Genomic DNA, 27,874 nt, shown 5'->3' with positions numbered 1-27,874 from the left:
TTTACTGTAAACTTATCGTCATTAGAGTCACATCGACATCGTTAGATTAACTAATAACTCGATCAGCAGAATAGCCAACAGCAACATTTTCAGCTTTACCGTTCTTAGCATATTGGCGCCATCCTGAAGGGGGTACGCGAAGCTGGGTACCATTAATTCGGTAGACAAGCACCAACATATATTTCCCCCCTGTTCGTTCGCTTATAGAATACCCAGCTTTATACCTCGTCTTCAGGATGGCGCTGATATGTTAAGAACGGCAAAGTTAAAAGTTCTGCTGTTGGCCACTCTGCTGATCGAGTTAATAGTTGATTAAAGTTAATCGAAGTTTGTCGAAGTGGCCCTTAGAGGATACCACAACACGTATTAAAATCAGCGTTATCCTCGCTGTGCGAGGTCAATTTTTCGCGATGGCCTCAACTTCTAACAGCTCAGTTCAATCACTGATGAACAAGGGCAAACGTGATGCAGCTGCTTATATTCATGCAGAATGTAGCAAATTACCCCTTGACAGTGGCTGCCCAGAACCTCTTACTGAACTATTGGATGTTCTTTTAAATCCTAGTAAAGCGATCGACGACTGGGAAACCATTGACTGGTGTAAGTGGTTAATGGCTGGTGGTCGTACGCCAGATGAATTTTCCAACACAGGTACTACATAAATTTTCTTCTCATTAAATCTAGAAACTGAAAGAATTTTTACATATTACATGTTATGTTGCTTATGTTTTTGTTACCAATTGTATATTATTCATACGTTCAATAATTATTAACATGTTTTATTAATATTAAATACACTTTATATTGCATAATAAAGTGGGTATGTTAAGTTTATTTACTTGCCTGCATTGCTGTTCGCAAGTATCATTCATGACACGTATATCATATGTATGTGTGTACATATAAATAGATATTCTTGTAAATATAATTGTATTTAAACATTGCAGTTGTTAAACAGTATTTGAAGCGATATGATTATTTTAAATTTATAATTGAAATGAATGAATATAATATAGAAACAAGATATTAGTTGTTACTATATGTGATTCAACTAGTACTCATTCCTTACAAATAAAGTACTTTAATATGATTATTGTTTTAAAGTTCACGATATAAGTATAATGTGATTTGCGTATTTGGCATGAGTAAGATTGTACAATAAATATACGTTCACATGAACTATAATAGATATGAAAATGTAGCTATGCTAGATGTTTTAACATTTAAAGCAATAACATTCATGGAATATAGCAAGTATATTGAATTTCTAAAATAAAACTGTTTAAAGTATTAATGACAATTTGAAGAATAGTATAATTGAATAGAATTTGATTAACATTTTTTATAAGTTTAAAATATGTATACATTAACTGTTTTTTTTTTTTTATTATTATTATTAAAGTGAACATTTGTAAATATTTCAGTAAGAATGTATGACAATGCTACAACATGTGGACTAGTTTGGACACCAAATTTTGTAGCTTACCGTTGTCGTACTTGTGGTATATCACCATGCATGTCTTTATGTACGGAATGCTTTAAAAAGGGCAATCATTATAGCCATGACTTCAACATGTTTCTCAGCCAAGCAGGAGGTGCATGTGATTGTGGTGATGCATCTGTTATGAAAGAAATAGGGTAAGAGTTCTAATATACTGTTCAAATGAAATTATTTTCATTCCTAGAAGGATGATTTAACGCGATTACTTTTATAGATTTTGTGATAGACACGGCCCAAAAGCTGCTGTAGATAAGTCAACTGCACCTTCAGATTTGATGTGTGTAGCAGAAGTAATGATGCCTAGAATAATTCTTCGTCTTATTCAACATTTACGCGAAAATTGGTACGTTAAATATTTCTTTATTTTGTTATAAACATATAATAAGAAATGTATTACCCATGAAAAATAATTTGGAATTACAGTAAAGCAGGTGGCTCAGACTTTAGGGTTGTTATCCAAAATGCAGACGGATATTTAACCATGCTTCTTGATTTAAATAAGATGGGTGCGTTAATGAGGCATGTCATGACATCGGCGCTTACAAATCCACAGAAGTATAGACGCCTTATGGATCCTACTATTTCAACTGGACAGCCAGAGTATGATAGTTATTGTCAGGATAGCAATCAAATATATCAAGATGCAATGAAATCTTTACCAAATCCAGAACCACCCGATGAATATAAAGGTAAAGGTTGTTGTCTTGTTACTGGCCCTGTAATCGTAATAAAATAAACATTTAATCAAACTATATTTCAGAATGTGCATCGTTACAAGAGAACTTAGAACATACTACTTTCCTAGAAGAATTAATGTTCTGGACAGTTGCTTATGAATTTCCACAAAAATTAGTTTGCCTACTATTAAATATGTTACCAGATCCAGATTATAAAGAAGCACTTACTCGTGCATTCGTATTGCATTATAGTAGAATTTCAATGATGCTTGAACGTTCACCAGATCCTGATACTTTGAGTAATAAAATAGTTCATGTCAGTGTACAGGTAAGTACAGTTAATGTGCCGGATGTTTTTTCGATAGTACAAACAAACACTGTTTCATATATTTACATTTTAAATTTCAGCTATTTAGTAACGAAAGTCTAGCGCTAAGAATGGTGGATCAATTAAAATTGCTTCACGTCATGGTTATTGCATTAAAGTACATGATGAGTAAGATATTAATTCAGAATACTTTACATGGTACGTATTCTGATGACTTTAAAACAAGAGAATACATTGCATGAAATTAAATACAAATTTATTTTCCGTTTAGATCCAGATAAAAATTTTCACTATGTAGTAGACTGTGAACGACAAGTGATGAAGGAACATTGTTATTGGCCGATTGTATCAGACTTAAATAATGTTCTTTCGCATAAGCCTATTGCTGTTAGGTTTATGAGCGATGATACACTTCTAGAAATGTGGTTTGACTTCCTGTCTATGTTTCAAGGTATTCTTTACGTTTTATTAAATATAATTGTAACGTATAAATATATTTCTATGGCTGTTTTTTTTTTTACATTTATCGTAGGAATGAATGTAAATCAGCGAGAACTAAGCCAACACGTTGAGTACGAGTCTAACACATACTATGCGGCATTCAGTGCCGAGTTAGAAGCTAGTGCATATCCGATGTGGGCTTTAGTCTCCCATTTGCGTGGACCTGAAAGTGCAACTTTCACTCGTCGAGTTCTTACATTTTGTCTCACAGCGTTACAAGATTGGTTAGATGCTATAAATTTCACTCATCCAAATGTGGTATGTAAACATGTTGATTCGATATTGAAATAATTTTTTCTCATCAGTTAAAACATATCTCTATTTTGTTCGGTTATAGAATGATAGTTTACAAGTGTCGTTTCATCTTCCACTTCATCGGTACTTCGCTGTATTTATGTGTCAAGCAGTGCGTCAACAAGGGGCTGTACTTAACGATTTATTACCACCAACCGATATGTTACACCTTCTGATGATGCATCCTCTGCGAGTTCAGGTGAGTATATTTTTCTAATTTGTATGAATACTTAACGCATTAACTTAAATTTTCATATATGTATATTTATTTTTGTTTACCACGTGATTAATAGTAGATCACAGGAATTGAGAGCATCTATTAACTAAATGCCAAGCGTATATCAAAAGAAAAATTATATCATTTTATAAATTATTTTTTATCAACTTTTTATAAATTATTGAGTATCATTATAAGGGGATCTTGAAAAACAAATTTGGTTCAGGGAAACTATGCAAAGACATTAACAAGATTTCAATTTTAATGAAATTTTGTTCAAAAATTACATAAACATAGGTGGTAAAAATGGCACATAAAAATAGTGTCGTTGGTCAGATAGTCTGAAAAGGAAACAAAATTATCACTGAATTGATTAATTATAATAGAGGTGCAAATTTATCATTGATTAATCGATAGACATATATGAAAATAGAAATAACATAAAAAAAATTCTACGACCTATAATAGTGTTACCCGTATACAGCTAAAATTCATACTGCTTTTATTTCGTTTGGAGTATTGATAATGGGCGGTGTAGGGATTAAATCGGCTTGTAAATGTTTAGTGAAATCGTATGTGATCACTTTCATCCCTATGTATCCACCCGATCCCGGTCTACCTTTATGGAAAATTCCGGCACCCATTAATGGGACGGGTGGATTTGGTTCTATCGGTTGAACATCAAGGAATGGTATTGTGTTTTGTGCAGCATCGCTTGCACGGTCGCTTGGCGCGAAATTCACATACTGATCTGTTTTTGAATCTGGCATTGCTAGTAAAGCTTGGCGTGTTGGGATATCAGGGTTTACTAAAGTCAGTTCCTCTCTGTAAATAAAAACAGTTGATAGCGACAAATTCTATAAAAAAAAGTTACGAAAACTGAACAAATTTTACCTCTCAGTTACATCATTGGTAATCCAGAAACTTCTTCCCAATGGATCTATTAGTTTCCCCGTTGTAAAATTGAATGGACTGAGTCTTATTTCTAAATTCAACCGCGAGCCAAGTGTTCTGAACTTGACGCCTGGGAAATAATTATTATTGTCATTTTCGCAAAATACATGAAAAAATATGGTTCTTCAAACAAGTATACCTGTTAAGAGATAATAATCTCCTGCTTCTAAATCATCTAGATCCACACCTCTTTTTTCCCACGATATGGTATGGTAATCAATATCTTTTTTCACATTACTATCCAATATAGAAAATATGTCAATTGGTTTCCATTGTACACTAGTTTTGTTAATGCCTCCTAATGGCATCAATTCACCCTCTTGTATCTGCATATGTATTATCTGATTTACTTTCTTCAGTCTAAGTCCTGTTACAATTCTGTAACGAATAATATATTGTTATATAGAAATAATGATTTTCACTGAACCGTATGAAATGTTTATCATTTACTTGTTGTTGGCCACGTCGGATATAACAGTCCGCAAACTGAAGTATCGATCAGATTTAGGAGTATTATCATCGCAGTAACAAAAGCAGTAGCTGCAATGCCAGAACAACCAACGCCACCAGCTATCCACTTTTGTTTTAGGATTGGTGCAAGTTTTCTTATCTCCGAATACCTTACCGTTTTCATATTCTATGTATTCGTATCTTCTATCGCTGTTACGTGCCTGAAAACATTTTATCATATTCAACGATGTTCTTACCATCATTTCAAAAGTATAGAAAAATTCAATCTACCGATGGGCAAATCCACATATCTGAATCGATGTACTCGCAGTTCACTATTTTACCATTACATTTGCGTTGTTGGGTGCAAAATTGATTCTTAAAACATCCATGCACTTTGGTGTACGTGTAATAGCCGCAGTTCTCCCTACACGTTGAGTCTTTATTCAGGTCTACCTCGTTAACAATGTATCCTTGGAATAGCTGATTTAGTTGGGTATACGTTTCATCTGGAACGATCGTTTAATTTCAGTTACGTTTCTTGGTGACATTACAAAACATTGATTGTACCTAATTTAGGGATTCTCGCGTCGCATCTCCAGATATCTTTAGGTGCAAAAGCCATGGCCGTTTTCACGGCCCTCATGGTCTCCGATGTTCTCGTTTCATATTGCTGTCTGACCAGTGCCATTTCTTCAGTGAAGTTGGAACCTGCGTTAAATTTATAAAATTGAAATAAGGAACAATTGATAGTTTATAGAAATTAATGTATCCACCATACCTGGATTATAAAGTCTCAATAATATATAAGAGAATTGAATCATACTGTAGCCTTTGATTTCTGTTAGAGTTATAGTGCTATACAAATTATAGAGTAATTGTTGAAGCGACTGATTTTCATTACAAATTTGAGAGGCTGCTTGCTACAAATAGAAAATCGAATCAGATAATGAGGAAATTAATTATTGACCAATTTTTTTACATTAATTATCAAAGAATGTTCGCTACAATGCTACGTTGTACCTGATAGGACGAAACGAACAATTTATCATGCACTATGAAGTCAGCTATACGAGCGAGCGCACGCAACATGGACGCGTTCGGATCATGCAAAATAGTTTCCGAGAAATCGGCCAACTTTTCCAGATCCAGATAAGCATTTTTATCGATAATCTCGTGTTGCATCTGACGGAAAACATTATACAACCCGTCAATTTCTCTCAACTCGTTTTCAGTTCTAGCCCACAACCAAACGGAACTTAACGGAGTTAAATATTCATAACCGCTATTTGGAAACTTTTCTTCCAACTTGTCGCCGAAGGTTTTCTCACTCTTTATCAGATTCAAATACTTTAATTCCTCGTGCCCTACGTACATGTCAAACCTCGGATCAAATAAATCTTTTTCTAGATCATTTCCGTGTTTCAATAATTCGTTCCTCGTTTGGTCGATCAGCGTGATGCCCGGTTTAGCGTTTAGCGCCCCCCGTATTGTAAAGACTAATATCAAGCATATCGCAATTTCGGTTTCCTTCATTTTGATTTTTCTCTATCCGTCGAATTGTATTTATGTTTGTCCTCGGTCGTGTTTAAACACACTGAGCGTGAGAACTATATTCCACTCATTGTTGTCTAACGATTATCTTCTGTGGGATCGGTTGATCTGAAATGTTTACACGGTGGTCGGTTTGAATTTAAATCTTTAAACTTATCTGAGCGCGATTAACCTCAAAGAATGAAAGGTGAAAATATTTCCGGTAGATATCAATGTTGAAACGTTTGTCTCTTTGTAACTTGTCAAGCGACCTTGACACTTCCGGGAACAAAAACATTTCAGAGTTGTACAGCCTTTGTGTATGTACGTGATATGTGCGTACGCATAGAGTTTCGCTATGTACGAAGCGTACTTGATGGTAGGGTCGAATGTGCTGATTACGTTAAAAACTAGATACGTCAGTAATCAAACTAAAATGATATGTTCATGCAAAGATTACGAGAAAAATTGCATTTATATTCAGCGTGGTTATAATTTTTAGATTTTCAATTTACGTCTTCGATCGACAATTTTTTTTCAGCGAATCACATTTAAGTTACACGTGAGTCATATCCGCGCGTAATTATTAATACTTCCGGTGATTTAAATGGTTTTAATAAAAAATAGTATTTTTTACGTACGGTTTCTTTCCCATTTCTATTTGTACATAAATTCACGTATTATTTATTTAGCAAAATATGATGTCAGGTAAAAGGTATTTCAGCTACGCTCAATTTTGAAATATCGAATTTCGTTTCAAACGACCGTATCATTTATGTTTACCTACAAGAGACATGTGGATAATCATATCACAGTTTGCAAATGTTGTCTCTAAAATACTCGGCACATTCGATTGATACCATAGAATTTATCAGTATTATAAAAAAAATTTTTTTAATTGATTGAACGTTGTTTTCCATTAGTAGGGAATGGAAAGTGGCGCTTCAAAGTATATAGGTTAACATGATCAGTCGAAGCATCTCGATGATAATTTGCAAAAATTGAAACCCGAGAAAAAATTATTATTGCAACTTCTCTTACATTATACTACGATTGAAAATCAAATCGCAAATTAATTCGAACTTGCCCTAATTATAAATTATGTTACGTTTGTTTTTGAAAGCGGTTAAACGCGTTTTCCAACAAAACGAAAGAAAACTTCACCACAAACACTTTCCTTCTTCGCTCAGGTTTAACTGAACATTTCGTATTGCTGTCCCGTCATTTTACTCTTTGCTGTCCCCCTCCCTACAATTGAAATCGTTCGTTCTTTAACGGTGTTACGCGTCTGCGCATGCTCCACTTCATTCTTACTCTCATCGTTGTTAAGCCATTTATACAAAGTGCATTGTAGCGTCGAAAGAAGATTATAAATTTTTCTTTCACGTCTTAAATAAACAAAGAAAAATTTAATTTATAAGGAAAAACAAAGATTAGTTCATTCAAATGAACATATTTCCAACAAAAATTTGTTAAATCTCAATAACCTCTACTTTCATGTAACATTGTGTAGCGACGATTCTTTGTTAATTATTTTTCGCAAGATCATGAGAGAGAAAATACAACTGCATAAAAATTTAGTAAATAGATAATTAAAGTAAATGTTTTTTGTTAAGTTTATCACATTAATGTTGACAATCCTTTCGAATACGAACAGATACATAAACGAGTACAAGGTGAACATGTATCACGGATGTTTCAGCGTTATTAAACTAAAAAGAAGCGTAATAATTATTATTTTACAATGATAATTAATTCTATTAAGACTTCTTAACGTTTGGAGAGGGAGAGCCTATTGTATACCCCCATTGAATCCGTCACTGACGGACATTTTATTGTTCGTTCTTTGTTCAAATTATTATTTAAGCCGGCCCTGAATAAATACCATTGAATTTTGCATTGTTGTAAATATATCACTGCTTCGATCGTAGTATCATGATACATTCCTGTCGAGCTTGTAAATTGAATAACCAGATAGTCGGATGTCACTTGATCGTTAAAATATTCTCCCGCGCCTAATACCTCTTCGTCATGAATAGACACGATAGGGTATCGTGCATTAAAAATATAGTCAAAGAGCGTTAAAAAAAATTATTTAAAAAATGTATAAAATATTCGAAAGGATTTATAATTAAGCGATAAATAAAATTTTGCTAACATTGTATTATCACTTACTTGCATCTGATTTACCAGTAACACGATAACGCTTTTGCTGAAGGTGTAGTCGTCATTAGGGGTACATAATCTATGAAGGGTTTTTAAAACATCAGGAAGAGCGCCCGATCTGGAAGAAACACATGTTTTCGCGAAATCTTCCAATGTAAATCGTTCGTATCTTTTAGGTTCCACGACAAACATCTGAAAACTGTGGTAAAGATCATCGATCCTACCAAGCAGTTCATCAATTTTTCTCAATCTTTGATCTAAATTTTGTTGTAATGGTAAATCGTTCAAAAGTTTAACCATAATTGTATCTATACGTAATTCTAGTTTTTCTTGATACATATCGAGTTTATGGGACACTTTTGATATTTGGTTTCTTAATTCCTTTTCCATTCTATGTACGAACGGTAGGTTATTGTCATATTCAGGACCTCTTGGACGTATTAATTCCCACGATTCAAAAGCATCCGTTGCTATTTCCTGACCGAACTTCAACAGTTCCACTATATCTATGTAACCAATTTTAGCGGAACAACTTGTAAATTGTTCCACGGTAAATAAAAAACACAGGAATATTACTTTCGTGCTAATTCCTGACATCTTTTTTCATTAAAAACGATAGATCCAAGTAGAAAGTAATTTATAAATTTGAGCACATGTAGCACTTATTCAGCTTTTCTATTTTCCATTCCTTTATTGTTTCATTGTTGAACACTCTATCCGCTATCACAAATTTAGGAAATATGAACCAGTATTAGAGGAAAGTACAATTTGTAGGAGACATTTGGAGAATGAATAACACGGGGGAAAACAATGCGTTAACTGTTCTAAAACTGAATATGTCTCTCCTTGTACATCAATGCTATAGTCGCTGCGAACTGTCCACACCGCGATTGGAATGTCTTTCAGCGACGTGATTGGTCGCCTGAGTGGTGGGGGTAATACCATGCATCTGCAGAATGGTTCAACTTAAATGATGATTTTATATTTTAGATTTTAAAGGCTTCATGCTTTACCCTAATTCTTTCACCGTTTAATATTGTTTTAATAACAAATGATGCTCATGTTTTTTTATATTTAAAGCTGACCATTGTCTGAAAAAAATCAATGGATTTTTTAAGACTTATTTTTTTTCATTCCAACAACTTGTTAGAATTGTTTCAACCAAGTATTATTTAAATTTTCTTTTTTTTTAATAAAATATATATGCATGCACTTTGAAAGCATTTTCAGGTGCTTTACTTTTGTTGATATATTAAATGATTTATTTTAAAAAATTGTTGAAATTAAGTTAATCAATTGGATTTCTGTTTAGGTGGCCTTCTATGAAATTGTAAATGGACTGTGGGTGCGAAATGGGTTGCAAATAAAGGGTCAGATAATGACATATATACAGTGTAATTTTTGTAATTCTATGGTAGATGCAGATCTTTATCTTCTACAAGTCTGTGCAACCAAGTTACAACCAGACATCTTTCTAAAAACAGTCATTGAAAAGTAATTTTTTAATACCTTTCATAGATTAATACTTTTATTTTGATATTTCAAGAATGATGATTATTTTGTTTAATTAGGTTTCACATTAAGGAAGAAATGAGCCTTTGTTTATATAGAACATCTCAAAGTGAATACTTAGATGCAGACCATGAGACACCTATGCTAGAAAGTTGTTTGACATTCTTAGCTACATTGGTTAATGTTAGAACAAATCTAGGTAAGTTTTTCATCACATTTCTTTATCACTGACATAATGTAAGATCAGTTATTAATGTAATTTTATTTTAGGTTTATCTGATCCTGAAATGTCTCGCTTAGAAATGGTCACTCTATTATGTATGGGCGATAAAACTCATAGTCAGCTAATGGAATTAATGCCAGAACGTTGTGGCAGTACTCAAAACAGAGATTTTGAAGCTGTATTAGCTGATGTAGCAGTATACAGAGCACCTAATCTTGAAGCTAGCGGAAATATGCAACAGGGGATGTATGGTCCTCAACCCCGTGTTTGGGAGGAATTATTTGACCCGTTACATGTCTTGCTAAGAGTAGCACAAAAAGGGGATTTCCAGATGTCAATGGATCGTTTTACCGAATAGTCAGTTACCGATTTCATTGATAGAAATAATTGTTTAAATATAAAAACATTGTTTTAAAATATACATATTTTTTAACGTTTCAGTGTAAAGCAGTCAGGTAAATTGAAAAATAGCGCAACGCCATGGCCACCATTTAGGCATCCCGCTCCTGTTTCACCTGCCTACGATGATCCACGAATTGTATTAAGATCTAGAGTCTTTCATGCAATGATTTTAATAATTTTGTATAAAGCTGTGTATGGACATAACATATCAGAACATGTAATGGCGCTGACTATTTATTTACTAGAAATGGCAGTAGTTACTGCAGAGATACCTGACAAATCGGTAAGTAATTGATAATATATTTTTATGATCAAATTGCGAAATTCTGCATTCATTATAATTGCATTTCTTATTTTTTTTTTTTCTTTTTAGTTGAATCCTTTGTGTCAGTATAATAGAGATGAATCATCTCGGGTAATAAAAGATATGGATTTATCTGGTTGGTACAAGAGTGATAATTTGTCTGAGAACCTGAGGACAATGATATCTCAAGTTATTTTAGTTCAAGAATCCGAATCAAATAGCTCAGACAGTAAGCTAAACCATTTACTACTATAATATTGCTTTTCGTTCCAAATGTTTTTTTAATTTAATTAAATTTTTTAGGTGAATTTGAATGGGAAATTCCGGGAGACATGACTGAAGTTGGAACTTCACTCATGTTGAATGATGGAACAGATGAACTTTCTTTAGAAGTTTTGGCATCTTTAGATGGTATTATCGTGCGTAGCTCCTCTCCTATACCTGGTTTACCACAAGCAAACGGTAAGTTATATGTTTTTACCCTTCACATTATTTAAATAGTCATTCCATGTAACATGTTAGTTAAAAACAAAACTATTAAAAGGTATACAAGTTAAAAGTTTTCAACATATGAAAAATGTCCTTTAAAATAGGTTTTGTTTTTTCTTTACCACTTTTATAGACCAGTATCGTATGACTATTGTACCTGACGATGGAATCGTTGCTATATCAGATGCTAATAGTGAAGATGATTTAATACCTCTACAAAGAGCTTTGCCACCATCCACCGAAGAATCCATGGCCCTTGCCCTTGAATCACCTCCTTTACCAAACAGTATGTTACTCAATCTTACTACCTTAACCACAGTTGGATCCCATTTGTCGATGCTATGATATTTTATGCTGTTTAGGTTGCTTTTTTTGCTGAATAATTATAACACTTTGCACCGCGTTTCCTTCATTTCTGAAACAGAACATAAGTAGTATGTTAAAAAAAATATAGATTTAACTGATTTGTAATGTAATCATAATTAATTGTACGTAGACATCGGAGGACAACCTGCGTTACCACCTGCGCCTCATCGGCCCGCCGTTATGGCTGGTAATGGTAATGTAATAATAGCCGCTGCTCAAAGTGCGTACTCACGGTTAAGTAATTCGAGAGTGACAACGACAGAAATTGTACCATCTACATCGAATTCTCACAAACACTTCAAAAGGAGAGATGCACAAGTAATTACGTTCATTTATATCACATTATGTGCTTTTTTTCTTTTTTTCACATTTTCACATTTTCTTTTTTTTTTCAGGGTGGCCCGTTACAACCGCAAACAGTAAAAGTGGGCGAGAGTATAATTTCGTTGTTATTGAAATTACATTCACAGCTATCAGGTGTTCCGGATAGTTACAATCCCGAACAAAGTGGAATGTCAGATAACGAAGCCAGTAGTAGTACAGCTACAGAACCAAAAGAGTGTAGGATCGGTGACGGACCATTCTTTATCGCGCAGCTACTAAATAAAATAGCAAATTTGGATCCTATGTGTAAGGATGCTATAAACGAAGCTAGAAACAAATTATGGCCTCGTATGCAGGAGTGTGAATACAAGCAACGAGAGAAGGAACATCGGGAAAGAGAGGAGAGACGAAGGCGGGCAAAAGAACGGCAGCAAAAATTAATGGCTGAATTTGCCAATAAACGAAAACAGTTCATGGAAAAAGCTATGAAAACAGGTAAAATTAGCGTTAAAAATGTTCAGATAAAGTTGGATGTAAGGTATAGGAGGAAAACAAATATTTTCAGATGAGGCAGGAGTATCTAGTATGGATTGGGATCAAGAAGAAAATACAGCTAAATTGACTAGCAAAAAGGAATACGATTGCGTTATTTGCAATCAAACTAGTCCTAGTACTGAAGATAAACCTATGGGTCTTGTTGTATTGGTTCAGGCAACAAGTGTTATTGGTCATGAGCGACAGCAAACAGAGAGATTACCCTTACCTACTTCCGACGATGACCCTCCTATACCAAAGGATGATACACGGGGTGCCTATTTTGATCGTAGAATGGATGAACTTAATCGTCATTTCGATACTGTAAATATTTAAATACATGTTATTCATTGATTTATAGTGAAGAAAATTGCATAAATTTCTATCGGATTTTTACAGGCTTCGTGGCTGTTGTCCGTCAATTTAGGGTGGGAAGGTGGAGTTCACGTTCAAACATGTGGACACCATTTACATTTAGATTGTTTGAAATCATATTTACAATCCCTTCGCAATCAACAAAGACAGCAAAGTCTAGCAGTGGATAGCGGCGAATATCTGTGCCCGCTTTGTCGTCAGTTAGCAAACTCATTTCTTCCACTTTCTCCGCAGTTAGGAGAATGTGCAGCAGTTGTACAATCTCGTCATGCCTCTTCTGGCACGATACTTTTGGAGTTAAATAATTTGTTGAAAGAGATACAACGAAATCCAGTAAGTTCATTATACGTTATTTCATTTTAAATATTGTATCATCGATCATTCTTAATATATCTTTATAGATCTCGACGAATTTAGCCATGGCAATGGGCAAAGCCATGGAGGATATGACGAGTTGCACATACTTAAAGTATAAACAAAAGAACTGTTCTCCTAGTCACCAAAGTTTGTTCCTTTTCGTAACTTCTATAGCTCGAACTAATTTCGAAGTTGAACTCGTTCAGCGTGGTGGGTCGTTGTGTATCTCTCCGCCCACGACGATACCTTTAACACCAAAACGTGATTGCATTGGTAAATTCATTTGTTTTCATCTTTAAAAAATATTTCACACTAATTAAAGCAATTCATTTTTCACCAATAATACTTTTCTTTTCAGTTGCACTTCTTCATGTTCTGGCAATGCATGCAAGAGTATTGACAGTGTGGCCTGTACATCATACTTGGCAGCAATTATCTGGACTACCTACCGAACCAGCAGCTCCACTTGCGTTAACGTTACACGAGAAAGAAGTTCCTTTACTTCTCAGAGATCCAACTGCTCTTCTTATACAGTTTATATTATTACTTCCTTTGCACATGGATCAAAGTACATATTTACACAAATGTTTATACATATATCGATCTTAGCGATTTCGTATTCTTAAACGCATCGTTTAATTAATTTTCAGCGTATTTCTCTAGTGTGGTAAAGGTAATCTACAACTTATTGTACTATCAGGTAATAGTACAAATAAGCTGTGGTCTCACGCAAGCACAAAGAAATACAATCTTAAGGAGAGAATATGTCGAACGCGCTCCCATGTCTTCGGAAACTATGCTCTACAGAATAATCCAATATTTCAACGACAGCCCGCTCTATCGTTCGGATGATATCGTATACAAACCATCGACATCGTCGTCAAATTCGTACGCAGGAATTAAAATGCATAGTATCGAGCAACAGGTATGCACAAATAATTAATAACATAATCAAACTTATTCTTTGGATACTACGTTTAATCGCTGTATTATTTTAGATACAATCTATGTGTTTACCATTCCTACGAATAGCTGCATTGCTCCGTTATCATTTGTACGAAGAACCATTGCCTTTAGTTAGGATACCACAGACTGAATTTGTGAGATTAGTATATTATTTGGAATTAGTGTCGGAGGGTATGGATTGGAATGTCTTTAATTCCACGGTAGCTTTGAACTGGCAAGATTCAGAAGCAAGTTTCACGGTACCACGTTTATGGTGTGACCAGTTTCTGGCTTTTTTGAATCGAAGTGACGTAGCTAGAAATTTGATAATGGAGCAACACATATCGTGGCAGGTACCGAAGTTACTTAGTCTTCCAAGGGAATACGAGAAGATTTTCACGGTACGTATAACACAGTTCAATCCAAATGTATTTTGTTTTTATTCGAATTTTACATCATTTTTCTTTTTGACTTTTTATAGTATTATCATGAACGACAGTGCCGTCAAGGTCACTCGATTCCCCAAGAGATTAGTATCTGTTTGTTATGTGGTGCCATTGTTTGTCTGAGACAAAACTGTTGCAAACAGATGAATGTATGTGAAGTTGTTCAAGTAAGTTACTAATTATATTTCTATACAATACTTTTAAATAATATAATTATACAAATATAATATGATTATTTGTAGCATTCAATTGACTGCGGAGGTGGTACTGGTATATACTTAGTTGTAACATCAACTTATATCGTTGTAATACGGGGTCGGCGAGTTTGTTTATGGGGATCTTTGTATCTCGATGATTTTGAAGAGGAAGATAGAGATCTGAAGTAAGTTATTTAATTTCTACAAATTCTAGTTGATAAGTTGATAAGTTCTTCAAATGCTACTTTGTAGAAATACTTATATTCATAATATTCTTTTATAGACGCGGAAAACCATTATACCTAAGTCAAGATAGATATCAATTACTCGAACAACAGTGGTTAGCACATAGGTTTGATCATACGAAAAAAACATGGGTATGGCATCGTGACATACTGTGACATTTTAAAATGTTACAAACTAATCACTTTGAAACAAGTCGAAGACTTTCAGCAGGTTTATTCTCATACAATGCCTCGCCAAGAAATAACAGCGCTTTAAGAATTAACAGATTGCTCTAATACTTTACGGATAATTATATTTATTACGATATATACAATGAGTAAGTAGACATAATTATTGAATGAAAGTATTACAAAAAAAAAAACACTGAGGTGAGAGCTGAACTAAAATTGTTTATAGTCATATTTCGAAAGATTATATCCGAAGAAATGTATGTTTTGAATTAAACACTGTACATTTTATTTAAGTATATATATTACGTCCTAATTAAAACAGTACTTATTTAGCGTAAAGTATTTCTACTTCAGATATGGAAAACGATGAAATTTCTTAGACCAAGATTGATTACTAGTAATTAGATAAATTATATCATTGAGAACAAGTAATATCATTATTAATAAAATTATTTTTCCTTTTTTTTCTGTTAAGGCGAATTAAACTTATCGTGTGCCTCTTTTTAATATAGAAAAAAAAATAAGGAAAGAAGATTCATTATGTTCTATAATTTATTACTGCAATTATTTTGTTGATTATTATGAACCTCATTTTGAAACTTTTTTTCTATTCAATTTTTTCAGAAATAGAACATTACTATTTTATTTTAACTATTATAATTTGAATACTATAGAGCATTATTTGTGAACATGAAAAAATTAAAGACTGATGTCTTTATCATAAGATTTTTGCTTCTGAATGAATTTAATATTGTACTGAACTCAATTATAAATCTCTATGTAATTTATTGCAACTCGTAACACGTTTTATTTTATCTAGTTTTCAACTGTACATGCAAAAGAGAAAGGTGTATTATGTATGGATTTATAATTACAAGGTGAAGGGAAAATTTCCACGTATACGTTAAATTGGCAATGATGTCTATTCTATTCTAATATAAAGAGCAATTTTGTACAGCGATATTTTTAACAGTCTCGAAGATGACATAAAAATTATGTTGGAAATATAAAATTAACGTATGTTTTTATTATCAAAAATCCAGAGTCAGCAGTGTAGTAATAAGTGAGATTGTTATTAACACCACATGAATATTATTGTAAAATTGTTTTCTTGGAGAAATAGTTTTTTGTTCCAACTTAATGATGCGAACTCTTTGCAACAGTTTGTGAGAAACTGTAGTAAATTATTCGCTGATTAACGAACTCGTAATTCAGACAATATTTGATGCATTATTTTTCTGTATGCATATTATGGGCTGTGTATATGAACCTATAAAACTCATTTTATTAAACGAAATATTTATCTAATCGCTGATTTCTTTTTGCACCAGTGTATAACAGTTAATTAAGAAATTGAACTGTGGCAATTGTATTGTTATTGTTTCTGAAGAAGCAATTTGATTATGAAACCTCTTGTTTATTTAAATATATCTATTAAAACTCTATTATTACATGATATATCAATTTTTAATACACCAGTATAAAAGAAAAATTTCTAAATGATTTAAATTTTTGTGATACTAACGAGGCAAAAAATTGCTTCTTCCCAAGTTTATAGATCATTGTAAATATGTAATAATGATAAGACGCCACATATTAGGATTACCAGTTAACTCAAGATAATCTGTACATAGTTAATTATTTTTACGAATGTCCGCTTATAATGTTAAAAGTTTGCGAATAATGCGTTAAAAAGTGCTAAAAAGTAAGTAATAATAGTAATTATTAACTTTGTTCAATGTATAAATAAAAGCAATCCTATAAAATGAAAATTTCCTTTCTAATCTATGAATACTTCTTTCAACTATCTCTTAAACAGTATTTGAAGGGAATAGAGAACGATAGAGAATTATTTATTTTCTAGATAATTATTACAGATATAAACATGATTGTGAAATCAATTAAGCTGATTGAACGTAGATGTAACTTGATCATACAGCTAGTAGTAATTATTACAATATTATTTATATCAAAGTTATCTGCCTTTGTTACGAAAATGGGAATCTAATATTTATAACTATTTAATAAGTCTTATCATTCAACAAGTTCTACATTTCATTAATGGGAAATATTAAAGTAATTATTACGTTTATTTATCCCGCCTAAAGACGTACCTACTTAAATTGTTTTTATTAGTTTAAAACTTGCCTGTCATTCAAAAAGCAATGGCAACAGTGAAAAAAATACCGATCAATTGTTACACATTAGTAACAAGAACAGAAACTGTATTAATTATCTGTACAAGAATAACTTTTATTACAATTTGTAAAAATTTTGTCTCATTAAAGCACTGAAAAATTCTTGTAATAAGGATGCTCTTATAGAATCAAATATGTTAAACAATTAATAAATCTGTAGAATTTTCGTCTAATTTTTACTTTTACTACAATTTAAATAGTATTCTGTAAAATGTGTAGAATTAGAAGTACAACATTGTATGTTATTTAATGGTCTGTTATCTAATGTAATAATACCTTACATAATACTTCAAATTTATTGCAATAAATTCTGTACCAGCATCCACATTACTTACATTGAATCAACTATTACGTGTTTGTTAGATAGAGAAACAAATTGTTTTTTCGTATCATCGATGTACGGTTTTAAAATTAAAAATATTTGTGTCACTGTTACATTAAAAAGGCAAAAGGAAAATATTACAATTATTTCTTTTATTATAGACGCACCTTAAACGCAACAATTTTTGTTTAAATCATGTTCACGTTATACAATATGTATCATGTTTTAATAACGAACGTAAAGTTTAATTTCTCGAAATTCTCGCGATCTAAATCTATTAATTAAAAAGTCTGTTGATTGCAAATACATTGCTAGTTATTATCAATGGACAAAATTCATGGCTGTAAGGCGTGATTATTTTTTTCTATTTTCTTTTCCTTTTTTTTTCTTGTTTTGCTTTTGCTTTAAGTGGTTAAATGTATACAATGTATGAAACTAACTGCTGATGGTCCTTAAACTTGCCATGTTACAGGAATGTAGAACAGCACATCAAAATGTTACGTAAAAAACCAAATTACATATTTTTTAACATACATATATATACTGATAAACTTGTCCATTTGTTTATGATAGTCACTTTCACTTCAAAAGATGTTGAAACTGAATGATAGATTCAATTTCTTCAGTAGTGACCACCTGTTTGTTCTTGGTATACCTCAATAACATCATCATTTTCCATTTCCAACTGAAAAATAAGTTACATTTTATGGGAATCTTGTATCATACATTTATTTAAGGTGTTATTTATAGGAAGGTACTAAAAGCAGTTCAGAAGCTTGTTATTAATAACACAATTCATACTTTTAGAAGTTCTTCATTTGCTTCTATGATATTTAAGTATTTAAAAATAAGAATTTACCTGCTTTGGAGTTTCATCATCATTAATTCTTTTACCATCAAATAGAAACCTGAGAGATGTCATAGGTACACCCTAAACAAAATTCAGCAGTGTATAGTTTCATCTTATGTGTATAAAATACAATTAACATTTATATTTCCAAATATACATATATATAATTCTTAGCCTTGAAACTATACATATTTGTTGATAAATCTTACTGTAAGCATTGCAATATTATTATTGCATCCTATACATTATATAGTTTATTAATTAACCAGAGGGTACAAATTAAAAATAATTTACATTAATCTCCTCAAGTTATATAGATGACTTTCAATAATGCATCAACAGTAACTATTCATACTATTTAAATATATGTTTAGATTGAAAGAAAAACTAACCACACGATCACTATATGATTTCTTGAGTTTACCCATTTGAGTGGTCATCTTTACCCTAAAGTGAATTTCATTGCTGTCCTAAAAAAAAGATTCAAATGATGAAGCCGGTTACGAAGGGTCACCGAAAAAGAGTGTAAATGTAAAATATAAAACAGTAATTTCTTACATTTCCAACGACTTTAAGCTTGATGTATTCGGAATTTGCGTCGCCTGGGCCGGCTTCGGGTTTTTGTTCCTAATACGGAAGGTTAGACCGATTAGACTCAAAGTATGATTGAACATTTGAAAGTGTTACACCATATTTATGTCGCGAAATATAGAATAGCAAAATTTTCGTTCAAACAATAAAGCTTACCTGATTATCGGACATGATAGTTAATTAAATATAACAATTGTCGACCACGCGCCAGAACAGTAACCAAACACAAGCATGCAATATGGCGCCGCGCTTTTGTCAGTTGCACAGTCTTCTATTCTAAAAATAAGAATTTGAACGTTTAGTAAGTATCTTCGTTCGGAAAGACATCACTTTCTAACAGCGATGATTTCTTTTTAACTTTATCTGCTCGTTATGTGCGCATGATAAATAAACAATTTCTTTAATTTCAGCTGTATAATGTTAATTTACGATAGTACATTACACTAAAGATATATGATACTTTACTTTTTTTATTTTTGAGGGTTTGTCTCCATTGCATTCCATTCTGAATTCAAATTTGAAATAGGAATTCAAAATTTGCATTTGATTTTACTAAACTTCAAATGCATATATGATTTATACTTTTTTAGAATGATACAATTATTTTATTAATAAGTATAAGTGAAAGTGGAGCTAGATGTCAGAATAATGATTATGATCATGTGTTCCAAAAGATTATATTAAATATTTAATGTAGTATGTGAATTACCAATAAAATTGATGATAAATTGTATCATTCGTTACAAGTTTGCTAAATAATAATTTTAATAAATTGTTGGTCTTGGGCTGATTTTGACTAATTTCTAAAAAATAGAATCAAAGAAAGCCCAAATTCTGTCTTTGCATTGTTAGCGCGGGGTATAATAGAAGCACTGGTAAAACAGGCACATCCGTCATACCAATAGTGCTCTGTATATGTAGACCAAACCTCACCTGGGGGTGTTTGGGATCCCCATAATTATGATCGCCCCAGAACAAAGGCATTTTTCAGTCTTTTTGTATCTGTAGTCACTGATGATACGAAGAGATAAGTTGAAGCACCTTGCAAATTCTATGGTACAATCTGATCAAAGTATGCCATTAATGTTGTGACGTGTTATTTTTTTAACCAAATAAATAGCGAATTGTTCGCGAAGATCGACTGAAAACGTATAAATACCTTAGGCAAGTTGTATTTATTATAATTGTCACAGAACTATCAGAGATTTGTCACCATACTTAAAATAATTATGCGACGAGGAGGTTATGTGCATATCATTCAGTTTATCGGATACATTTAGAAACTTTTACAAATACTATTAATTTTATAGACTATTATTTCTAACTGTATAAAAATATAGACAATGGTTATAGGTCTACACTTTTATTTTCATTCTAAGTGATCAGTTTGCACCGAGGTCTGATCGAAATATTACTTTGAAAACTTATATTCAAACAACCTTGAATTCGTTAGAATAATTGGTTTTAATAATTTAATATTTCGATTATCCTTCACAATAAATTCAAAATTTCAATAGATCACTGTTATATATCTAAGTTTTTCGTTTGTTTTTGTCCAGTATATTTGTATCTACAAAATTTGTTATTGCTACTTGTAATACACCTTACACGTTTTCCTTACAATTTATTTATAAAAGTACGATTAATAGAGCGTGTAAGAAATGTAATTAATGTCATAATGAGGGGTTAAACATGTAATTATGTTTTATTGTAATTGTAACATGTATTTGTAACTTATATTAAATTATAATAATTTTGTAAAAGATAAAATAAAAAGTTACTGATTTTTATTTATTAGTCTGAAAAGAGTGTTATTTTTATTTTGAATACATTCTCATTTAATATTTTAAAGACTGATCTTACGTTTTATTTATAAGTAATGTTGTATTTTTAAAACCACTGTACTTTTATTAATATCTATATGATTCATTTTTAAATATTCTTATAGGAAAGTAAAATGATGCAAGATGAGCATCTGGGTGGTCCAGCAAGACGAAATGTATTTAGTCAAGGATTAGGAAGAATATCACAGGTATAATTCTATATAATTTCATTCTTTCAAATTTTCTCTTATATCATTTATTTATTTATTTACTGTAGTAACTCTGTGATTCATTATTTTTTAAGAATTAATATGAATGGTTGTGTTATTAAATTATTCTTAATTGTTAAATACACTTTTGTTGCAGATATATCAAAGATATTTAGATCTATGGACCCCTCATGTAGTGTCAAGATGGACATTTGCTTTTTTGCTAATATTTCTTTTTGTTTTGCGTATATTTCTTTCACAGGTAAGTTGTTTTCTGAATTAAAAGAATGAGGCTATATTTATTGGAAAAGAGATTTGAGATTTATTATTGTATTGTTATGTTTATAGGGGTGGTATATCGTCACATATGCATTAGGAATTTATCACCTGAATTTATTTATAGCATTCCTTACTCCAAAAATGGATCCTGCAATGGATTTTGATGGTGAGTGTAAACAGAATTTTGAAGGATAAAAATTCATTAATGTAACAGAGAAATAGAACTCATAATACAAAAATTTTAGTGCAGTATATTGTAATTTTTAATATAAATTCTTAGTAGATATCGAAGGGCCAGAGTTACCTACAAGATCTAATGATGAATTTAGGCCATTTATTAGGAGATTGCCTGAATTTAAATTCTGGTATTCTGTGATGAAATCTACAGTTATAGCTATGATATGTACTATGTTTGAGTGCTTTAATATACCAGTATTTTGGCCGATACTTGTAATGTACTTTATAACGCTATTTTGCATTACGATGAAGCGTCAGATAAAGGTAAAAAGTCATCAAATTTTAATACATAGTACCTTAAGTTTTTCGTAGTTTATGTTTTTTGCCAGCATGGAACTACTAAAATAGCAGATAGTAATATAATTGAAATTTCTTTTCAGCATATGATCAAATATAGATATTTACCGTTCACCCATGGAAAACCAAAGTACCAGAATCACGAGGATACTTCGAGGTTAATACCTTCAAAATGAATAGGTGTGAAGTATGTTTGTTGATGGAGGTGCATAAATGTGTAGATGTCTATTTTCCCAGTACCATGCGGAAGGAAAAAAAGATCTTTGAATTTGAAAACAGCCAGATTCCTTAATCAGTGACATTACATATGAATAAGATTCATAATGAAAGGTGTAATACTAAAAGTATAATGTTGTATGGTATATAAACTGAATTGTCGTAATATATTTGTATCATAAAACTTGTACAAAGTATTGTTAGGTCTTACATAAACGTGGACACGGTAACAATATGAACAGTACGCAGTTGTTAATGTAATATTAAATTATCAGTGAATGTAAAGAAAAGAAAAAGATAATTCATACACATAAGATTCGTAATATAATTACCGATTCATTTCGTAATTTCAGTAGTAGTACCGTTCTTCCATTTCAATACTTTTTTCGTTCTTTTGTTACGAACATTCCATGTACAAGATTACGTTTCCTTGCTTCGTACATTTTCACCATATAGTTCCGAATTCTATTTTAAATTTTTATTCTTTTAAATTTCACTTCGAGTAGTCTCTTTTTCAGTGACTATACAAATACTTCAATGGATCAGTCTAATGAATTTCTTTTATTTTCATTGAAAATGAAACCGTGTTTTCACCGAGAGCTCAATGTAGTTTGTGATAGACAGCATTTAATAATTTCTGTCGATCAGATCTTATTAGAGCGGAATAATTTAGTTCAATTTAATTCGACATAAGACTTACTCTCTTAGTGAAACTGTGTTCATACGTCAATAGGTGTATTAAATGGTAGTTTAAAACGACGATACATCGAATAATGCATACCATTCACAATTTTTATCTAATTTGATCCTATACAAATGTGTATATATGAAGTTATTTAATAAACACTGTCGAGTCACCTGATGCATAGTAAAGTAAATCTTAAGCGTTAGTGCTATTGAAAGGGATAATTTTTAAGGTCCAAAGATCATTTGCTTATATTACTACTTTTTTAATGCATCTCTTTTTACCACTATTCTCTTTCGCATAATGTTGATTAATCAAACAAAAGGGTGACACTTAGTAAAGAAAATTGAATATCTTTCAAATTTTATATTGTACATAAATATTGTTCAGGAAGTGTTGAAGCCATCATATTAAGTGCTGGCTACTGATGCTTGGTATCTTTTGGTGTGTCTTTTTATTTCTCTAACTTGATGTATCTGTTTGACATCAGATCATTAACACACTGAATCGATCAATTTATGTTAAATTTGAATCTGTATAAAATACGAGCTCGTTTTAATTATAGTAAAAAATCCTTAAAATAAACTTTTACGATATATCAGGTACAGTTTCTTCGGTCTTTTCACCTCGTAGATTTTTTTTTTTTTCTATCAATTACCACTTTTAGATCTTTGGACAAAATTTGTAGCTCGAGTAACGAGTTCACTCTGTCACACTTCTATGCATAATATTATTTTTTTATTTCTTTCTCTTTTTATTATGATACACCTCCGACGATAGTATTCTTGTCCATTATTAGAAATTTTCTCTTTCGACCACTGTAATTGTTTCTTTATAGATACTTGCACACTCATACACGTATAATTCTGTGTAATACATTTTATAAATCTTGATACATGTAAAATTATACAGTAGTTACTCTTGACGATATCACTGGAACGTTGAAAATGAAGATTTCTAGTGATATGTACACTCTGTTTGGGCAATGTTGTGCCGAAATTTTTATAGAACCGATTGTTAAACAATATACATATATTTACAATATATATTTTCGATACTCAATAAAGCTTTCACGCTTACAAATAAGTCGGAATAAAAATCTCTATAATTAACAGTTTATTATAATAATAAATTCTCTCTTTCACGAATCTTGGCACTTGGCAAATATAATTAACGTTTAGTAATTAACGTGTGTGGTTAATTTTATTTCAATTTTTCTTATCGTTTGGAGAAGTTATTATTATTTTAAATCATTTGTAGAATTACTTACCAATTAAGTAAACATATAAATCAATAGTGAATAGATTCAATATAAGTTTCACATCAATTAATATTACACATTTTTTCAAACAGTACAATTATCTTTCACCATTGTATATATATATATTCTTTTTTTTTTATTGTGGAAGGAACTGGGTAAAATGTCAATATTAAATGAAATAAGTAATATTTTTGCTTATCAATTTTTACCCAGTTCCAATTCCTAATTCGAACGTGATATCTTTTCTTGATTTTGAAATTTAAGGGGGCTCTGATTAGACTGTTTAAAACAGTTCTATAATATACAAATGTTCCCTCGTTTGGTCATCGATACGAAACACCATTTGACGATTTTTTCTTTTTTACAGGAGTCCGCTCGTGGAAGTTTGAGGGATGTCGTATAGAGTTTAAAAAATAAAGAGAAAAATTTACTTCTCTTCGGTAACGAACGCGTTCGCGTTTGTTTCTTGGGCGAGAGAGAAATGAAAGAAAAAAAAAAAAGGGGACGAAAAATAAATTGAATGGAAGAAAAGCGAAATTGTCGAGGCATGAATGAATTAAAGGATGAATGAACTAATGAATGAAAGAGGACATCGTTTTTCTTTTTTTTTTTTAAATATAAATGGTTATTGAAAATAAAATGTTAAAAGCATTGCCGTACATCTTAGGATTCTTTTTTTTTAATTTCACCAACCATTCCTCGCGAACGATATTCTCCTTTTAGAGAAATATTTTCAAACATATTAAATCTTTCTTTTCGAAAGTTTCGTAAGAGATATTTTCGTACCAGACGGTATTAAATAATACGATAGCGATTTGCTATATAAATATATTTTGAATAAATAGTCTAAATCCATTTGTAAAATAAAATCTTGTCATAGGAAAATAAAATTCATTGTCAAATTGACTCGATGATAACTTTCTCCGACCAACAACTGGATAATTAAAATTTAATTAATTTTATAGTAGCATTTTCTATAAAATATAGAATTTCATAGAATTTATCCAGCCATGAAAATTCTTCGATCAGAATAAATCTAAACCCTGCATTGTGTTCTTTGATTCACTTTCCTTAGTGTTAGAATAAAATCATTCCCATACAACACGGTTTTAAATTGCACAGAAAATAAAAGTTTCTATAGGAACTGCCGTGTTATACAAGGTTATTACCTGACTTCCAAGTACTAATTCAATTCTTCGAGAGGACTAGACATTTATTCGTTAAGATCCTCTGAAATTGCCTTCTTCGATTTGTCTAGGAACGTGGTGGTGGAATTGAACCCTATCACGGTGGTGGTCGTCGTCTCGCTTACAGACGAGTCTCTTTTTCTATATGGATTCGACGGAGGGCAATGTAATCTGTAAATTAGAAAGCCGACGTGTCTAATGGTTAACACGTTGAATGCCGCGGTGCTCATCACAAATTTAATATAATTGAATAACTGAAAGAAAAAAAAAAAAAAAAAGTTAAAGAAAATTTCAAGTGGCTTCAGAATTAAATTGACATTATCATTGCGGACACTCATAATTAATTTATTATTATCAAAATTGTTCAGTCAATTATCATAAAAAAAGATCAATATTATTTTTAGTCCATAGCGAATGTGTTAACTTCGTAAGGTATTGAATGGAAGAGTTGAATTAAAAAATGGAACTATTTCACAGTGGCATTTCACGTATTTAATAATCATTCATTAATTATTCGATTGTAGAATATATTTTAATTATTGGGTTAATGAGACTGTACAGGTTTTGATGATGCACGATTGTAATTAATATCTGGTGAAACCATTGAGTAAGGGAATAAAATTGTACCTTATACTTTCTGTTCTCGAACGGGGGGACCAATTGTTATAATACCTTCTTTCGGTATCCAGATCACGAGCTGTGGTCCATCGTTCTATGTGGTGCTTAACTGTGTTTTGAACTTCGGTGTTAAGGAAGCAGTAAAACAACGCCACAAATAGGCCCTGTGAATGAATTAATTAAACGATTTATCTATAAATCAGACTCTAAAACCACAAGTAACAAGTTATTGCACTGTTGCAGGAAGATGTTTGCTTCAAAAGGAATTAAATAGAAAATAAAACTGCACCCTCGAAGGATTTTTATAGAATTGAATATGGAAGTTAATTGCAGTTACTTTGTCCAGAAAAATTATGCAAAAGTTTTGAAAAAGGACTTGACAAAGAGTCATGAAATATTAAACAATGATTATACAGCTAGGTCGAGAAATTCAAAGGAAAAATTTCATGGAGTAAGACATCTATCTTTCATCAAAGTAAAAAGATGAAGAGCTCTTTTCAACTTCTTGCTCAGGAGAGTTTGCTTTGAAACGGAATATTTGCTCCTATTGCATTACCTGTGAAGAAAGTAATACAGCACGAGTGTAGGAGAATACATTAGCAACTTGACCCTCGGTAGGTCCTGTTAAGACGAGCACATAAGTCACTCCCAACAATGGTATTAAAACTAGTAAAGCTTTGCTCGCTTTTCGATATTGTTGAGTCTCTGCGTTCGTCGCTGACCATAATTTTGTTATCAGCACCTGTGACAAAGGAATTTCATGAAAAAATGTATAATTAGTCAGTTAACATTAAATAACTGCTGCTGTAAAGAATTTCCCCCTGACTCCTGGCAGCCATCCTACCGCGTAGGTGGCCGCGGGAAAACTGACGAAGTAGGGATGGGGGCCTCATATATATAGGTCCGTGGCTTCCCCCACCACTCGTGCTTAAACGTTTACGCGGGAGAATTTGATAATGAATACCCTTCACACTGCTATAAACGCGATAAATTATATATTTTTTCTGTTGTATAACTAACGTCATTGCATTTGAGGTATATAATTATCAATTTTTGTTAAAATTATAAATAGAAACAGGAGGCAAAAGCAAGGTTTAAATTTTAAATATAGTTTCCGACGGCTACCGCTAGATGGCTACACCATTTCTGTTCCCGTAGAACGCAACTTTTACAAACTTCTATTTTAGCGCTTTCAGCGAAGTTTAATGTTATCATTCGTATTCTATTATAATTATAAAATGATCTAAACTTGTCAATAAGGCGTAAAACTCGCTTATTGAACGAAAAAATGCAATTTTCGGGCTTCTTAGTTGTGCCGCATATCGATAGATGGTGCCAACGACGCTATTTTTGAAACGCGCACAAGTATTGTATTTTATTTTATAATAAATAAACAAATGTAATTCATCGATCATAAAGTAATAATTCGTCTATATTGTAATATACCTGTAGCCAACGCGTTCAACGAAGTTAGTCAATTAACTGCGATTTGGTGGTGTGGTAATCAATTTATATTTTCGACGCGTTAAATTGCCCGTAATTCATTCCACGCCAGTGATTAATGTTGTTCGATTAATTGTTCGAACGAAA

At 31.9% G+C, this 27,874-nt stretch overlaps 5 protein-coding genes across 19 annotated transcripts in view; 2 read left to right on the top strand and 3 right to left on the bottom strand.

Annotated features, from left to right (window-relative positions):
- Positions 1-229: 229 nt before the first annotated feature.
- Positions 230-15,705, top strand: Ubr3 (Ubr3 ubiquitin ligase). Of its 4 annotated transcripts, XM_034332321.2 has the most exons (27): positions 235-651; positions 1,425-1,638; positions 1,716-1,844; positions 1,925-2,190; positions 2,262-2,506; positions 2,587-2,704; positions 2,778-2,957; positions 3,039-3,265; positions 3,345-3,500; positions 9,934-10,115; positions 10,193-10,332; positions 10,404-10,713; positions 10,798-11,041; positions 11,132-11,291; positions 11,366-11,524; positions 11,685-11,837; positions 12,048-12,235; positions 12,313-12,736; positions 12,807-13,099; positions 13,175-13,483; positions 13,552-13,780; positions 13,866-14,075; positions 14,158-14,432; positions 14,506-14,853; positions 14,934-15,065; positions 15,141-15,280; positions 15,379-15,705. In XM_034332321.2, exons 1-27 carry the CDS (start codon positions 411-413, stop codon positions 15,494-15,496), a joined length of 5,790 nt encoding a protein of 1,929 aa, XP_034188212.2. In that variant the 5' UTR covers positions 235-410; the 3' UTR covers positions 15,497-15,705. The 4 variants fall into 4 exon arrangements, with proteins under 4 accessions (XP_034188210.2, XP_034188213.2, XP_034188211.2 ...); XM_034332319.2 differs by having other exon boundaries at positions 230-651; positions 1,925-2,196; positions 2,778-3,265; positions 12,786-13,099; XM_034332320.2 differs by having other exon boundaries at positions 232-651; positions 1,925-2,196; positions 2,778-3,265.
- Positions 2,746-9,488, bottom strand: orion (chemokine-like protein orion). 5 transcript variants are annotated; one of them, XM_076692868.1, is made up of 9 exons: positions 7,564-7,705; positions 5,946-6,584; positions 5,704-5,845; positions 5,493-5,633; positions 5,214-5,431; positions 4,923-5,143; positions 4,612-4,850; positions 4,413-4,542; positions 2,746-4,343 (listed from the first exon to the last, which is right to left on the bottom strand). In XM_076692868.1, the coding sequence occupies exons 2-9, from the start codon at positions 6,456-6,458 to the stop codon at positions 4,010-4,012; spliced, it is 1,938 nt and encodes a 645-aa protein (XP_076548983.1). In that variant the 5' UTR covers positions 6,459-6,584; positions 7,564-7,705; the 3' UTR covers positions 2,746-4,009. The 5 variants fall into 5 exon arrangements, with proteins under 5 accessions (XP_076548983.1, XP_076548982.1, XP_034188217.1 ...); XM_076692867.1 differs by having other exon boundaries at positions 7,543-7,696; XM_034332326.2 differs by having other exon boundaries at positions 7,497-7,685.
- A 2,693-nt stretch (positions 15,706-18,398) lies between the features above and the next one.
- Positions 18,399-19,767, bottom strand: LOC117607983 (small ubiquitin-related modifier). Its single transcript, XM_034332349.2, has 5 exons — positions 19,629-19,767; positions 19,440-19,508; positions 19,274-19,351; positions 18,891-18,962; positions 18,399-18,716 (listed from the first exon to the last, which is right to left on the bottom strand). Exons 1-5 carry the CDS (start codon positions 19,641-19,643, stop codon positions 18,654-18,656), a joined length of 297 nt encoding a protein of 98 aa, XP_034188240.1. The 5' UTR covers positions 19,644-19,767; the 3' UTR covers positions 18,399-18,653.
- A 708-nt stretch (positions 19,768-20,475) lies between these two features.
- Positions 20,476-25,167, top strand: LOC117607982 (protein RER1). 3 transcript variants are annotated; one of them, XM_034332347.2, is made up of 7 exons: positions 20,476-20,636; positions 21,421-21,504; positions 21,662-21,766; positions 21,853-21,949; positions 22,067-22,284; positions 22,401-22,474; positions 24,847-25,167. In XM_034332347.2, exons 2-7 carry the CDS (start codon positions 21,430-21,432, stop codon positions 24,866-24,868), a joined length of 591 nt encoding a protein of 196 aa, XP_034188238.1. In that variant the 5' UTR covers positions 20,476-20,636; positions 21,421-21,429; the 3' UTR covers positions 24,869-25,167. The 3 variants fall into 3 exon arrangements, with proteins under 3 accessions (XP_034188238.1, XP_034188236.1, XP_034188237.1); XM_034332345.2 differs by having other exon boundaries at positions 20,477-20,636; positions 22,064-22,284; XM_034332346.2 differs by having other exon boundaries at positions 20,477-20,636; positions 22,064-22,284; positions 22,401-22,497.
- Dh44-R1 (Diuretic hormone 44 receptor 1) overlaps positions 25,075-27,874 on the bottom strand; it is a 36,362-nt gene continuing 33,562 nt past the window's right edge. For 3 of the 6 annotated variants that reach the window (XM_034332334.2, XM_034332339.2, XM_076692881.1), the window contains 3 exons: positions 26,841-27,026; positions 26,294-26,448; positions 25,075-25,837 (listed from right to left, as the gene is read on the bottom strand). In XM_034332334.2, the coding sequence (XP_034188225.1) occupies positions 25,693-25,837; positions 26,294-26,448; positions 26,841-27,026 (486 nt within the window). In that variant the 3' untranslated portion in view covers positions 25,075-25,692. Of the gene's footprint in view, positions 25,921-26,293; positions 26,449-26,840; positions 27,027-27,874 lie in introns of all 6 variants that reach the window. The other 3 variants (XM_034332335.2, XM_034332336.2, XM_034332337.2) reach the window with 3 other exon arrangements.

Source organism: Osmia lignaria, chromosome 3 (genome assembly GCF_051020975.1).
Source record: "Osmia lignaria lignaria isolate PbOS001 chromosome 3, iyOsmLign1, whole genome shotgun sequence".
Lineage (NCBI taxonomy): Eukaryota > Metazoa > Arthropoda > Insecta > Hymenoptera > Megachilidae > Osmia > Osmia lignaria.
This window is presented reverse-complemented; position numbering and strand designations above follow the sequence as displayed.